Genomic DNA, 16,418 nt, shown 5'->3' with positions numbered 1-16,418 from the left:
AAGCAATTCAGATCTCAGGTGTCTCCTTTGGATGCTTAAGGTCAAGCAGAATGAACCCAGACCCAGGTGCCTATACCTATCTGCAGGTAGAATCCCAAAGAATCATTTTACTTTGAGTTAAAAAAGGACTTTTTAAAAATAATGAATAGGTAGAACCTGTGTCTGCCACAGAACTCAAAAGAGGTACCATTGAAAAGCAGAAATGCTCTAAGACCTACATCAAGATTTTGAATATGCTCAGTGTGTTATTAATGACATGCAAAACTGTCACACATCCTATTACCAGGGAAGACTAGTATGAGTTTTGCATGTTTAAACACTTCGTGTGCCCTTGACTACAACCAAGTTTTAAACAACCTCAGAACAGGACATTAGCCCACAACGCTGTGCACCAAGTGAAATACACATTTAATGTAAAGGATGAATGTTACTTATATGAAATTAAGTTCAAATGAGACAGTGTAGTGATATGAACCTAGCTCTGACTAACTGTTCAAAGAAGTTGTTTATATTTAAGTGCTTTCCCTATCTGAGGCACAGATACTATTTATCACAACCTTCTGAGACCACTGAAGTTACTTCCATCTGGAGCTGCTTCTAGGAAGTAGGTAAAGAACTTAAGGAAGATTTACTTGATCTAGAAAAATAACATGGATGTTACCACAGAAGAAGACATTTCGAATTTTCAGTACAGGTTAAAACAACAGAAAATGTTAACCAAGCCTGTCAAATGTTCACTAGCATACCTCTCTACTTCAGGCCGAAGGATCTTCTCTCTTTCCAGCATGGCAATAATAAGCTTTCCCCATTCCTTTTCTATATCATTTGGATGATAGCCTTGAGGAAGCTTGATGCGTCCAAATTCTATCCAGACCTTAACAATTCACACATATTTGTTATTTTAAGCCACAGAAAAGGAACTTGTATACATTTCAATGCATGTAAAAACTTACCTCTAGCAGTTTATACAGACGTTTAATTTTTGATTTATCTGTTTCTTTTGGTGGAATTTCTGTTTCTTTAAACTGCAAATATTGATTATAAAGTGCCTACAGAAACATAAAAACAATCATCAACTTTATCTTACAGAGAATACAATCTTACTCTCAACTCTCGCCTAATATTCTTCATGAGCTTACATTCTCATATTGGTCTACTTCCACAAAAAATATCAACAACAGCTGAAGATTTGCTTTTGATTGTTCATATGTTAGTAATGTATTTATTGTACTTTGAAAAGGTTAAGGAGTAGTTCTGTTCTACAGTTGATTTGATTGTATAAATCAACAAGCACTTCATTTGTTCAAGCATGCTTTGAGTCAGTAAGATGAAATGTCATTCCAACAAGGAGTTTAACACACCACATCTCACCTTTAGCTCCACAGGATTGTTGGGAAATGTTCTGTCAGACATTATCGCAACATGGTGTCTGATCCACTGCATGAGGTAGTTCACCATATTCTGATATTCAACCCATTTGACTTCCACGTCCTACCAAAACACAAACCAGACTACAGATCAGAAGAAAATAATCCAAGAGCTCCTTTTTGCTTTATCTTTGAAGTCCGAGATCTATATACACATACAAAAGAGATTTCTGAACTCCACAATTCTGAAACAGTATTTACTTGCTCATTACAGCTCACTTAAAACTTCTAAATAGATTATTTCACTCTTCAGTTCTTGTCCCAAATAATTCCACTAAAACCACATTTTCTCATTTAATAAAAGTCAAACAGATAAGAATCAGAGAGGCACAATTTATAGGTCTATGACTGAAAAGTAAGAACTTTGACTCCATCTTTGTCCAACTCACGGTATATTGGTTTTAGTTAAGCTCTTTGTAGGAATATTTTCATGTCTAAAACATGAAATAGCTGCTGAACTTCTAAAAGCTCGACCTAGAGAAAATCATGTCAAAGAAAGGTGTGACAGCAGTCCCACAGAAGATCCAGCTAACATTCTGGAGCTGAAATCAAGAATCGTATTAATGAAGCTCACACACTGCACAAGTATTTTTCTCCTACTTACATTTGCACTGATGCCTTCACCACCTTCTGGTACTTTGGGAAATGCATCATAAAGTGATGATACATAGGTTATTACTGACTTCTCATCAGGCGAGGAAACATCAACATCTAAAAGCACAAGACAGAACAGCACTTTATCACGTAGTTGTAAGAATGCCCACAAATATGCTACAACCTGCAGGCAGTTTGGATTTAAACATTAGGGTTTTTGCAACAAAGCCCTTTGCAGCTGTCTTACCTTCAGGATCCAGAAGTCTGGCAACACCAAGTTTTTCTGCTACAAAAAAAGCATGTTCTAAATTTGCAAGGTTGCTTTGAACAGCAACGGTATTCATGTCTATCAGGTCCGGCCTGTCAAACAAAAACAGTAACACTTGATTACAACTCTACCCGTTTTAAATCACTGCTGTATTAGTTAATTAAACCAAGAGCATGGATCGATACAGCAACAGAGTTTTCATTAAAAAAGGATTTCATTAAAATCATGTGAATGAGCTGAGGTCAGGGCTAAGTGAAAAACACAAGTAACAGGCAACTACAACACTGTATGTTCTTCATCTAAAGCTAAAGTTTCTAGCCATGGCTTTTATATATATACATTTTTTTTTCTTGTGCATATTTGTTCAGGTGCATTGCCACTGTATTATTGCACCTTGTCCTTTCCAGTGCCTTTGAGGAGGTTAAACACACTTTTCTCTTTACCTGAGGAAGTTCCTTTCTTTTGCCTTTCCAAGTTTTTAGTCATTCTGCACCAAAGTCTTCAGCACATGTCAGAACTCATATGGAAACAAGTTCAGTCACAAAACAGCTCTTTACCCTGGAAGATGAGTATTCTGACTGCGCTTTAAAGGAGCGCGGTTCAGGCTGCGTTGAAGCCCTGCTTGCAGGAGAACGCTGCAGCCAGTCCCTGCACTCACACCCACACCTCCATCCCGCTCACTTCCACTGCCACACACAACATTCTGTTCTTTCCTGGAATACTCCTCTTAAGCCAATCTTACCTATAAACTTTATTAAGGCACATAAATATTATCCTATACCAACATCACTAATGTTTTAAATTAATGTAAAACTTCAAAATTAATATTGTCCTTCAGTTCCACTATGTGGTGCCTGCTTTTCAGATCTTGAGGTTCTCAGGGCAGACTCTGTTCCTGTCTGCCATTTACAACACCGGGAATCCTCTGAGCCATAACAACTAATAGGAAGAGGAATTATCAGAAATGCTGAGCAAAAACTCATCCCATTAAAGCCAACTAGGGTCTGAAACTTTTGCTACTGAAATCTTACACTACTGAACACCAGACCCACACTGAAACAAAAATAAAAAACCCCAAAAGAAAAAAAAAAAACATATAAACTTTACTGCACAATTCAGTCTCTGAATTTTCTAATTTTTATTTCTAGAAAAAGTGTTTTCTTAGTTTTACCTAGCAGAACCTTTAAATAATTGCAACAGAGAGAAATAAAACTGTTAAATATCACATTGTTCAAAACAAACGATAACATTTCACTTGGCAACACCTCAAATTCCCTCGATCACAAAATGGTATTAACTTTGGGACACTCAATACAAGATTGTCTTTGAATGAGCTGCATCAGCTGCACTGAAAATAAAAATAAATGTATTTCTTCTCAGCCATTTAGAATCGCTGGTTTCCTGTGCTCTTTAGAAGCCAAGTCTACAGGACAGATAATAAAACTGCACCTATTATTTCTTGAAAGGACATTTAATTAATAATAAAACTTAGGCAGTATAAAAAGAAACATAATCCTCCTAAACCAGTGGGACTTTCCACTTCCAATATGCTTCATGGGAGCATGAACAAGTTCATTCCATTCTTCACTGAATTTCAGTGTAATGAAAACAATGCAATGAAACCAATATCGTCTGTTGCTATTGGCAGCACAGAAAATCCATGAAAAATAAAAGACAATACTAGAAAAGGAAACAGAGCACTCCAGTCTCCCATTTCAGCCACAATAACACAGAGGGTATGAATAATAAAGATCACTTTCACAGCACAGTTTAGATGAGAGAAGCAGGTTTCTGTAAGCGTACACTGTTGGTTTGTTTTGCCTTTTTTTTTTTCACCTGCCTTCTTTACATTTGCTTCACACTTGATAAAAATGGCCCAAGAACCACGTATGTTGTCTGTTTGATTGCCAGCTCTCAGACCAAGAAAGGACAAGTTGATGATTTGCAAGCTGCAGAGCCACCAACACAATTATCTCCTTAGAATAAAGCTTTTATTTAGATGAGGAAGAGGTAAGGCTTTTCTCACAGTGATATGGTAAGAATCAAGAAAAAATAACTGCCTTTGTGTAGTACATCATTTTACATCGCTGCTGTGGCTTCATCCCCCAGCTGAAGGAGAGCCCACCCTCTGGGATGTCTCCCCCTTTTAAACATCCTTTCCCATCCCTGCAACTCCTACCACCATAGGATTATTCCAGATCCTCTTTAAGAACAAGGGAAATTTGCACTGTTTCCAGTTATTTATACAGATAACACATAGCATACCAGCCTAGATTAAACGGTCTTTATTTACCTAAAGTCTTGATCTACCAGAAAATATTACAGAAGACAGCACTTGTCTCTGTCTTGATAGTGCTTGCCTTTGGTTTTCTGAAGCAGACAGGAGGCTCAACAGATGACTGAGGACAAGCCCACTGATGGCTTATAAGAGAGGAAAAGACAGGTATTATGACTTAAATGCAAAAGCATCTGGTACTGGCCATGGGAAACGCACCCTGCTGGGGGTTTGGGGCCTGCCCCCTCCAGTCACCCCTTCCCTTCCCAACTGGCTGTGGGACATGTTGCAAAGCCACAGAAAAGGGAGTTTACCTCCCAAGCTTAGCACCGACTTCTTTTAACCCCAGAAAAATGCATCCCAAAAACATGGCTTAGGAAATCACTAATTGCCACATTGTTCTTTTTGTTTAAGAGTGTTTTCTCATGATTTTAAATAAAAATCAAAGTAGTTTTTATCTGCTATAAGCTTGCAGAGATACCCACCCACTATGCGGGTACATGGGAGTTTGCATGTGAGCAAGTCCAGGCAGATTTCAGTGCTGTGATCACTGATCACCACCCTCCACTGAAGAATCACAGGAATTCAGTCTTACTGGGTACAGGTTGTACACAGCGAGTGTTGTGTGGCTGTATTATAAAGGTTCATAAATATTTTCTAATATCTAGCATTTAATGCCTCCTTTAAATTCTGGAATACTACTAACTGTTTAAATTGCAGTTGTGATTAGTGTCCCCCTAATGTGTGTTTATTTAACTGTCTTATTTGAAGTAAATGCTAGATTTAAAAGCATCATCCACCACAGCAAACACTGTAATTTTTAAGGCTAAAAAGAAAATAAGCAAGTTTTGTAGAGGGCTGTTATTTGTCATTTACTATAAATATATTTTTATATCAATTTGCATAGCATTATTAAGTGGTTTTATACATAGTCAAGAACAAATTAAATTAAATGTACATTAAGTAAAAGACAATGACTCTACCTTCTGCTATAATATTGTGAATCATCTTCTGGCAGATTTTTCAGTGGGCTGGGCCCTTGCCATGAAAACACACACATAAACATCCCAAACACCAGCCGAGCTGGAACATTCCATGCAAAGGAGATGCTTCTCCTGCAGCCACACCTAAGTCAAGGGGTTTGGCTCCTACACTGAGAGTCATCAATCATTTCATTTATAAAAAGACTGGTGCCTGCCATTCAAGATCTTAGTGTAGGTGTTAGAAATTAGACACAATTTGTATCAGAAGTGAGGGGGGAAAAAAAGGGTGTGATTAGTACCACTTTAATTAGGAAGCTGACAAAATTATGATCAATTCAAAAAACCAAAAATATCTAGCACCACAAAGAAAAGCAAGTGAACAATATCTGCAGAACAGCATGAAGAAATGAAGGGGTTTATAATGCAAGTCACACAGATCAAATACAAGCTTTCTACTCTGCAAAGACTCCTTGAAAGAGTTGTGCATAATAAAGTTAAGCACATGTTGATTTTCCTGTAGCCAGAATCTAATACCTAGTGAACCAGTTCAAGATTTGAAATAGAAGCTACAATATTTGTTGATTACAACAAAATGTTAGATTTAAAGGGTATTTCATACTTCAAAGTGGAAAAAGGTATTTAATCAAACCTTTATTTTCCCAGTCAACAATCAAGAAACCACATCCTTCTCTTCACTGTTCCTGGATGACAGCTGCCCAAGTTACAACAATGTTTAACTTTATTAAAACACATATACATCAGAGTAATAGTCCACATTAAAATACTGTTAATGCATTAAGGAGGCTGACAAGTTTGAAGTTATTTACATGAACCATTTAAGATGTTTAACCTGCACAAGTTTGTTTCAGTTAAAACTCTGTCTGCTGCCTGAGTAATACCTGACATTAAAAGGGTATTTCTTTCTTGGCTTATATTGAGCAGAAATATTAATATAGTGAGTTTCAAGTAGAACTCTCAGACAAAACACAACTAAAGATGCAGAGTGAAATGTATGCGTTGCTATAGTCCACTTAGCGTTTCCACTGCTCTAACTAGAAAATACCTATAAAAAAACCAAACAAATTCTTTGCTTCATTGTTTTTAGACAATTGAAAAGGATGAGTTCCAGAAAGACTCATGCATTTTTCAGGGATGAGAGGACTACTGACACAAATTGAAGACCATGCCAGAATACACAGTCATAAAATAAAATTTAAAAAAAAGAAATGAATAGAGAAACTTCTCAAACAGATAGGATACAACACGTATTTCAAAAGGGAGCACAAGAAATATATCATCATCTTCTTTAAAGATTTTGTTTAGTAGCAGAAAGACTGCAAAGAAAGGAATCAGAAGTTTGGAAAAGTCCATGTAAAAAGTCTCCTGCTACTTTCCCAGGAACTCTACAAATGAGATGATGAAGCAAAACCTATTTACTACTTAACCTACTATATAGTAACACCTACCATTTAACCTACCCCTTAAGAATTCCAAAAGCTCTAAAAAATATTTACAGCAGTTTATCTGTATAACAAATGTCCAGGAACTTTTTAAAGAATTTGTCTTCATGTCAGGTAGATACCCTTTGCTAATGCATATACCTACATTTAACTTGCCTGATCTTTTTTTTATCACCACATGGGAGCTTCAACATCAAGGATGCCATGTCTTAGGGAAAAAATGCCATATAGGACTAGCTGAGTTCAGTAACCCAGTTTCAGAGAACCTGGTAACCCAAGTTTCAGGGAACAGAGCAATTCCGATTTCCTTCCACACAGTCTGATCACTTAGAGAGGAGGAAGATAAGAGTTTCTACTCAAAAATGGCAAGCAGGTATGACTTTGTGGCATTAAGGAGGAACAGATCTCCTCCACCATCAGAATCAAGGACCACAATATGGACACACAGCACAAGGTTCTGCAGCAGGTTCCTTGGTGTGAAAAAGCCCATGCTGAAGAGAAGAGGTACAATGTTGACTCCTGAGTCAGCACTTATCTTTGACTATACTTTTGGCCACCCCCGTTTCAGAAGCTCTGAATTCCTTACAAAATTGTCAGTTTGTCTCAGAAGGATCTGTGGACAGCAATCACACATGAGGGGGTTTTCTAGCTTCACTGAGTTTCTTGTTCCATATTGGGAAGAACCCTTCACTCTCGGCCTTCAGCACAGAAATGTGGGCACTGATCTCCATGCCAACATCTGCAACTGGCAAGAGTAAGTATCAAAACAGATGTCTGAACCAGGTGACCTTTTTTACCTGAAGCACTTTGGCACCGATCCTTGAGTTCCCATGTCTGCTACATGGATAGTTTTGCACCCTAAGTCACAAACATTTGAGTAGAAAAGCTAGAAAATCAAACATGAAAGATACGTCATGGACCTTAGTGTGACGGAGTACCTCAACAAAGAACCGGCCGCAGCTATCCTTCAGAGGAAAGACATCAAAGGACAGGAAAGACTATTAATCCCTAGGTACAACACTACTCAGTCTGTATGTGTTTCATAACAGTCAGTGGAAATCTGGTCAACACAACGAGTGCAACCTATCTAGCAAACTATCCAGAATCAAAGAGTTACTCCAGAGGAAGCCAAATCCACTGGCTGTACCGAGTAGGAGTTTAGATAACTGCAAAGCTGTCATGAAATGTGCTGCCTCCCTGAACACACACGTTTTGAGACTGAAATGCAGAACTGCCTAACTGGCTCTCACAGACTTGATAACAATGATTACTGCAGATTTGTGTAGGACTTCTTGAAGATTTTCTCATTCCATTAATATGAAACAAATTTTAAAAAAGCTACTAAAATTCTAATATTGTAACTAAGGAGACAAGTGGTATGTCATGTCTGGTAGCTCAACATTCAGCACTTGACTGGAAGTCTAAAGGTAAAAGCAGGTGAAAAGTACTCCGTGAAAGCCTTCTATCATGACCTATTGGTAAAGACTATTTGAAATAAGTTACATAAATATTTGACTACATTTCAGAAATACCTTTGGCGGAAGGAGATACGGAAAATATTTCACACAATCTCAAATGTGAGACTAAAATGACTGTTCAACCATAGACTTCACAACAACACGTGACATGGTGACACCCCAAAATTACCCAACGCATCAAAACCCTGGTGAAGCTGAGCAATGTCATCACTGAAGTTAGGCGACACTTCAGAATTCAGGGAAAATGCAAACAATTTACTAATTGAAAACCAACATTATAGAAAAGTTTTATCCTTAAAACTGTGACAGACCAAAAGCAAGCTGCTGAATACAGCTCTGCATACTGTTTCTTGAAGTACGTGGCAAATTGTTTTCTCATGCTCCACAGGGCCCCAGCCTCAATGACACACTGTGCTAATGTATTTCACATGATCATTATGACTTGTACAGTCTTTTTGGTTTTGTTTTCTCTTGTGTTGGTACGACAGGAATGCCTGTACTGTTCATTATTTGATGTGCCTCTATAGATTTCATTCAATGCCTCTCCAAAGATGAACAATGATGCCTTTTTATTCCATCAAGAGCTGAGAAGTTCTCATCTGATCTGAACTCTCCAGTCCTCCTTTGTGTATCTCTTTCCTAATTTTTCATACAAATTTTCAGATACAGTGAATAATTCTGAAAAAAGATATTGCAAGTGACAGTGAGCTGGAAATACTGTAACAAGGGCACACTATTCACAGATACACTTCTAGTCTATTCTTCAGATATTCCAACATGTTGTAGCAAGACCTTCAATAGAAAAAGAATGAATGTTTCAGCTGCACTAAACATAAGGGCACGTGAGGGCTTTTTTTTCCCTAGGTTATTAATTTAGCCCCTAACAATATATACAGCTAATTCCTTATATCGTGCGTGTCCTTGATTTGACAAGCACTGAGTTTAATAAACCAACTAAAAGCCTCCTGTCCCACCCTTGTTAGCACAGCAAAACTTCCCTGTAACTTCCTATGCCAATTTATTTAGATAAAGACACAATTGAGGCATTGTAACATCAAAGACCCATTAGCTAAACCCTGAGTTCAGCTTTAGCCATGCCTAACCAAACCTAACCACAACTTGGGAGTAAGTTTGCAAAGCAGACTTTAAGCTATACACATGAATGAAACTGAAAGGATCTTAGTCCTTTCACCAGCTTCAAAAACAGATTTTACATGCACTTTGTAGTAACTCGAGATGCTTCTGTCATTACAAAAACAATAATGGTGTAGTATTATAACTTTGCCAATTTTTTGCCTATGATAAATAGCAGAAAGGCTCATTAACTGTTAACCTCAACCCACACTGTGCAGTCTAGAGAGAGAGGGAAAAAAAAAAAAAGACATAAGTAATGGTTCCTTGGAGTGTTTGAATACCAAAAAGACAATGGAGAAACCAAATCAAATGATTTTTCTGTTCTGTTCCCTGAGAAAACTCCTTCCAGACGCCAGCAGTGACTGCCTGACGCACTTGCTTTCCAGTGCGATTAACACGGTTGCCAACAGGGAGGAAGGGTGAGGTACCACAATGGGTTCAAAAACAAGGTTCCTCCTTGTGCCATCTTGCCTTGGAGGCAACTGTTTTGCCATGTGCCACAAACTTGCCAAAGGCACTGACAGAAGACCAAGACCTCTCTCCCTGTCCGATTTATCATGGGCACACACATCGCCATTACTCAGTCACCATATGCTTTTGAAAATACGCTTCTGACACCCATAGGTGTCCTGGTCTTTTCTAATCGAAGCGTAAGAGACAGACGAAATCCAAATTTAAAAAAATGCCTTTCAATTCAAAGCTTTATTTTTCAGCTAATTTCCAGCTGGCTAAACAAGAAAAAAAGCTGTGATTTCATTCCAATATTATTTTTCTTCTCAGTGCAAAAATAACACTTATCTTTCATTCAGCTGCTACTAGCAGCAGGATCCAGCACAATATACACAGGGATCATTTTAAGTCCAGATCTGAAATTAATCAACGCAACTGCCTGGAAGTCTTCCATTTAATACTCACTAAGGCAAACCACCACCACAACACAAGATGTTAAAATTGCAGGCCTGCTTCCAGTACTATTTTAATATAGTCTTTACCAATAGCCATCAGAATTCTGCTGAGTACATTCAATTAAACTGTAGCTGAGGTTACGTGTTATTTCTAAACCCATCAGCTATATGTATGTGCATACTCAGGCAAGTACCATTAGAAGCAAGTCTGCTTGTCGATATTTTTAATCATCCTAAACCCTGTTTATCTTTTCCCAAATTGCCAATTCATAATGCCAAGTTTGTTTCTTCTACATAAGAAAAACTGTTCAAAACAACTGAAGAGTTGAAAACTGTTGAAAACCTGAAGAACACAGTGGGTGGGAAGCGGGGCACAACACAACCAAACACACATTTTCTTTTTGTTAAAGATGGGTAACAATAAATTATGAGTTACAAAACGGCAAGCCAAAACTAGCAGACCCAACTAATCTCTTTATTTAAAATATATCCCCTAGCATTTTAAGGCTTGACACTGTGTAGTATTTAGTTTCTTCTCATTCATTCCCCAAGGGTGTTTAACGTGTTCCTGCACACTGCGGCATCACAATCCCTCCCCTTGAGGAATGTATTCATGTCAGTACCCGATCAGCTGCAACATGTTGTAACATCAGAGGATGCCACCTGCACTGCTGCCCAAGAGCTCAGTATTAGTTAACTACACATACATGGCAAATCATGCTGGGTAAAGCTGAAATAGCTTGTTCTAAACCAGAACAGTTATTTAGCAGGCATGAATCTAGGTTGCTCCCTGCTATACCACACTCCAAAAAACATCCACCTAGTAATTCTGAAAGCATATGCAGTTATTATAGTAATATTTCAAAAGAAAAGTGCTGTGGCACTGTCAGATTTGCCTCCCTTGCTTTAGCATTTGTGGAGCTGTCACACTGCTCCCTCCTTTGGGGACACACTCTTTGCTGCAGCTTGTGTTCCTCTCATCCTCCCACACGAAGCACCCAGTATACCTGCTACACTCACCCCGTGCTGCATTCTCTGTCAGTCTCTGCTCCCCTCCTGTTTGGGGATAATAGCCATTTTCTCCTCACTCTCTCCCTAAACTGTATTCAACATAAAAGTATAAGCATTTTTAAGGTCTTGCACAAAGTTTACCAGTACCGAAGGCTCCTTTCGATCAGATCCCCACATTTCTTCAACAATACAGTAAAAAACATTTTTCTCCAAATACACCCCTTTGAAATCTATCACCACTTTCCCTCTCTGCAGCATTTGTAACACTTATAATTCCTATTAGGTGGTGCCAAAATTTGTAGACAACTGTCTGCAGGCGCTCTCAGCAAGCCTTGGTACAGCATTACACGAAATAACCTTGCTCACTGCTTGTTTCGAACCCTTCATGTGTGTACTATAGTCCTGCTTGTTTGTCAGGCCTGACCTAAGCACAGTTTACCCATATGTTGTCCTAACCAGTGTCTTTCCATTTTGCATGGCTGCTAAGATTCACCTAAAAGTATAGACACAACTGGACATGCTCATGCTGAAAGTGTGCAGAAGCCCATGGCTCTAATTCATGGTCCTTCCCACAGCATGACCAAGGCCATTGCAACTTACACCCTCCCAGGCAATACCTGGGACACCAGTGACCCAGGATGGCTCTGCGGCGGCTGCACCCCGTCCGGGGGCAGAGGGGAGAGTTCAGCCCCACAGACACAAGCCCTGCTGAAGCGCTCACCCGCCGGGCCAGACAGCAGGGGCTGGACCCACTGCACGTACTAGGACAGACCCAAAACCTGAGACCAGAACTGCACAAACGTGGCTTTATCTGGAACTAAGCTTGCAGGGCTTCCTGAACAGATGCTGGTTTTTACCATGCAGGCACTGCTGGGACTACTAATTAAGTGCTAGTATCTAGTTACACAAGAACATACTGCTTGTGCTGGAATTTCTTTTGTAAATGCTAAAAGCAAAATTATCTCTTTATTATAAAAACTGTAATACAAAAATAAAATGTAGACAGCGGTGCACACATCTTCTTCATTTTTTTCCCTTAGAAAGTAAGATGAGCGGGTGTGTTTTCTGAGTATCAGCAGCCATTGTCCTTAACAAAGTGTTTATAGGTACTATTAAGCTGTAAACCTTGAAGCTCTTATTTCTGCTATTGCTGAAATTCAGTTTTCAGACACTTTTTAAACGAAATCACCTGCAGTGCTCATACACCAAAAGCTCAGGGCAGTCTGAGGTCAAAAAAAAGCTGTTTGTTACTTTGGTATAAATGTTCATTTTGTTTGCTTTGCTTTACAGTAAAATGTATTTGCAAAGTGTAATGTAGATCTACAATTAAGATTATTGGCTTCAATCTGGCACGCAACTCCTAATGAAAGAAGAGTAGCCTTCATTACCTATAGACAACTGTTTCTATACTGGGATACACTTACAAAAAATGAGTATTTCTTCTCCCTTAGCAAAAGGCACATACATAAGAAAACAAATACAGAAATCAAAACCATTTACCTAAAACGCAGCATAGTGACTACAAATACACAAGGTGATAGAGCTGCAAGAGGAAGCCCCCAGCATGCAGAACAGTAGTATCTTTGGGAAAATCTGAGCGTTACAGGCTCTGACACTGAAGTCTGGCTTACAGGTTTTTGCTACGTATGATATGATGGTACGAAAGAAACATAATGTACTTTTTAAACTGCCTGAAGTCAGATTTCTTCCAACACAACACACTGAAGTAACACATGTCTTCAATTAAAAATTAAGCTATAAAAGGCCAATTACATAATAGATGAGACATACAGAATATTCTTGAATCTCCAGGGCATATCTGTAGCTTTTACTAATGGACCTGATCCCACATCCAGAAAAAGGTATGGAGGTTCAAAAGAGTCTGAAAGATTATATATTTACTTTGTTTCCCCAAAAATAAGACAGGGTCTTTTATTAATTTTTTGCTCTAAAAGATGCTCACTTTTTTACATTTACTTGGACACTATTTAAATTGACTTTTTTTATGAACTGCAACTAGGGCTTATTTTAGCTTATATTTAGAACATCCTCAAAAATCCTGAAAAATCATGCTAGGGCTTATTTTCATAGTAGGTCTTATTTTCAGGGAAATGGTAAATAAAAATGTACAATTAACAAACGTGGTAATGTTCAGTATTAAAACTGACTTTTTAATCTGATTATTTTATTTGATATTTCTATGTAAGAACAAATATTCACACAGAATAACAACATGAAAAGCAAAATCCTGGAGCTGCAATGGAGCCCCCTGAGGCAGTTCTTGAGGCCAGTGGGGAGCCCCATTCATTTCCCAGGATTTAACCACATTTTATATACTCTTCAGAAGTTCAGCTGAGTAATCTTCAATCTTACATTATAAACACAGACCGCTGGAACCTGCTGAACACATAGACAACCTTCTTACATGAAAACAAATTACATTTTCCTAAACCTCCTAAATCTGTGGGGAAAAAAAAAATAATCCAGTGGTATATGGAGCCAAGTATCGCACAGTAATTTTTTCCTCTCATTTCTGTCATTCATAAAATTACTTTCCTTTCCTTTAAAGAATACTGCAAAATCACTGGAAACTCATTCACTCATTCATACTCTTAGCAGAGGTAAGAGAGAAAGCGACTGAACGCCCTTTCAAAAAGCTCTGACAGCCTAATGTGTGTTGTTTGAGAGGAAAGGAAATAAATGTCCCGCGTTTCCTCAGGAGAGCAGGTGACGGATTTGCGCGCTGCCCACCTGCCCAGGCTGGGCGCTGAGGCGGGTGCTGCCTGCACGGCTGTGGGTGCCCACGGGGCAGGGGCTGGGCAGGAACCCGGCTCGCCCATCCGCCGCACACCAGCGAGCTGAGCTCCGACAAAATGCTGCGCAGGTACTACAGCTGGTCATGTTGGCCCTTTCCTGCTCCTCCCAGGCACCCTGGGGAAGCAGGGAGCCATGGCAAATACATGTGCTATTCCTGCAGTTCGGCATCATAAATCTTGGCTGGTTTGCACCAAAAGGTGCTGGGATCTTCTACTGGGCAGAAAAAATTGAGATGACTATGAGCAGCCCAGATGAAACAATCCTCTGAGGCTGTGAAGCGCAGCCGGGCTGTCCCACCGAGGGGAGACACTCCCCGCCCGTCGGCAGCTGATTCACAGCCCAGCTCCTCGCCCAGCCCAACACAACTTCTGCAGTTTCCTGATGTATTGAAGCTGGTGTGCACTTGCCAGTTAAAAAAATCACTTATGCCTGGAGAGGAGGTAATTATAACCTGCCACTCCCATCCCCTGTCACCTAAAACTGGAAAGTCACATCTAGTTATCTCATGGACAAATGACTGTAGGAATCATGCTGGAACTATATGGCTGGTGTTGTTGATGACTTATCCAGAAAGAACTGCTCAGCCATGGTGTCAGCGCTGCGAGTACAGGCTGCCTGTCTGTGCTCAGGTTCAGCTCACAGACAGCGTGTTTCCTGTCCTTTGGGAGCTGCTGGTGCCCTCACCTCTGGCCCCAAGCCCAGCCCTGACCCCTGCGGTGGTGCAGTCCACCTGCAGGCCCACATCCTGGGCCCGGCCACAGCCCATCCCCAGGGATGTGCCCAATGCCTGGGGCTGGTGTTGCCCCAATGTCTCCGGCTGCCCCACTCCTGACTGGGGCACTGAGATAGGCCCTGGCTGCCAGGCCCTGACCTCACAGACCCTCCACAGGGGTTCCCCATCACTGTGCCGTGAAATGGGTATGCGCTCTCCATCCAATATGCAGCTTATTGTCGCTCAGTACAACTGCAATTCTATACACCAGTAACATGCCTGGGTATTTCTGAGCATTCTGGTTATTACTATAATAGCACTAAGTGTCATCCCCTTAAAATTAGGTCTGGGCACATTTACATCCCTTCCAGGTCTGGCAGTCATGCCCCTGCTGAAGAGCACTGTCCCCACTCACAGAGAGCAGATACTCCTGGCACTTCTGTAAGGAGAGGTGTCTCCAGCCAGCACAGCATACCTGGCACAGGAGGGGCTGCCACGCTGCACCACGACTGACAGACGTGCACCCAGAGGGGTGCTCTGCGGTGCCAGCACCCCCACCCACCCCACTGTCCAAGCAGGAACGCTTGGTCACCTGCCCTGGAGAGCACACCAGCCGGTGGCTTCTGCAGGATGCTCTGCCCAGCTCCTGAGAACACCTGGGATCCGCAAACTGGGAGCTACTAAAACAGACAAACAGCATAAGGAGAGTCACTGCTCGAAATGTGCACATTTTGTTAGTGTTTAACCTACTTACTGCTCAGAACACAAACCAAGCTTTAAAGAGTTCCCTGGAGTAAAATACTGCAGTTAACAATATCAGATGACTGTTTGGAAAGACCATTCCTATCTTGTGAGCAATACCTGGAAACTATTATCTCTGTTTTAACAGTACAAAACAGCAAAGAAACATAGAAGCTCACTGAAATCAGTAGAAGAATCTCATTGATTTCATCAGCAAGATGGAGTCCAAGAATCTGTAACCTCTCACAGCAAAAAGACATCAGATAAGGACAGTAAACATTCCTGGGAAGGACACGGGATCCTTAAGTGCAGAAGTTATGTTTACAGGAAGAGGATAAGCTAAATGGAAACTGGCACAGAAGCACGCAAAAACGTGGACTCTGTTCTTCAGCCACTGAATCATCTGCTTTGACACACTCACGTCAAAGGCGCCTGTGCTTCCTTACTGAAACGCTGTGAACAACACTCAGCGAGCGCCGCCAGAAACACTGTTCCAGCAAAGCAACTGCATGTACTCAGTCATATCCCAAGGCACTAACATTTGCACAGCCAGAGGACAGAATTCAAGGTTTTCATTATTTATGAACTTATATATACCACAACTACTAGCTGC

General features: G+C 40.2%; 1 protein-coding gene across 19 annotated transcripts in view; it reads right to left on the bottom strand.

The window, feature by feature from the left end:
- The window catches only part of DST (dystonin), a 306,806-nt gene that overhangs the window by 148,112 nt on the left and 142,276 nt on the right, over nt 1-16,418 (bottom strand). For all 19 annotated transcript variants that reach the window (XR_014183507.1, XM_082047199.1, XM_082047216.1 and 16 more), the window contains 5 exons: nt 2,269-2,381; nt 2,032-2,138; nt 1,372-1,491; nt 954-1,049; nt 747-874 (listed from right to left, as the gene is read on the bottom strand). Coding sequence is in view for 18 of the 19 variants with exons in the window: in XM_082047199.1 (XP_081903325.1) it covers nt 747-874; nt 954-1,049; nt 1,372-1,491; nt 2,032-2,138; nt 2,269-2,381 (564 nt within the window). In the remaining variant the exon portion in view is untranslated. The remainder of the gene's footprint in view (nt 1-746; nt 875-953; nt 1,050-1,371; nt 1,492-2,031; nt 2,139-2,268; nt 2,382-16,418) is intronic.

This window comes from Streptopelia decaocto (assembly GCF_964273445.1).
Source record: "Streptopelia decaocto genome assembly, chromosome: 3".
In the NCBI taxonomy this organism is placed as follows: domain Eukaryota; kingdom Metazoa; phylum Chordata; class Aves; order Columbiformes; family Columbidae; genus Streptopelia; species Streptopelia decaocto.
Note: the sequence above shows the minus strand (reverse complement) of the source record. Positions and strands in the feature narration are given on the sequence as shown.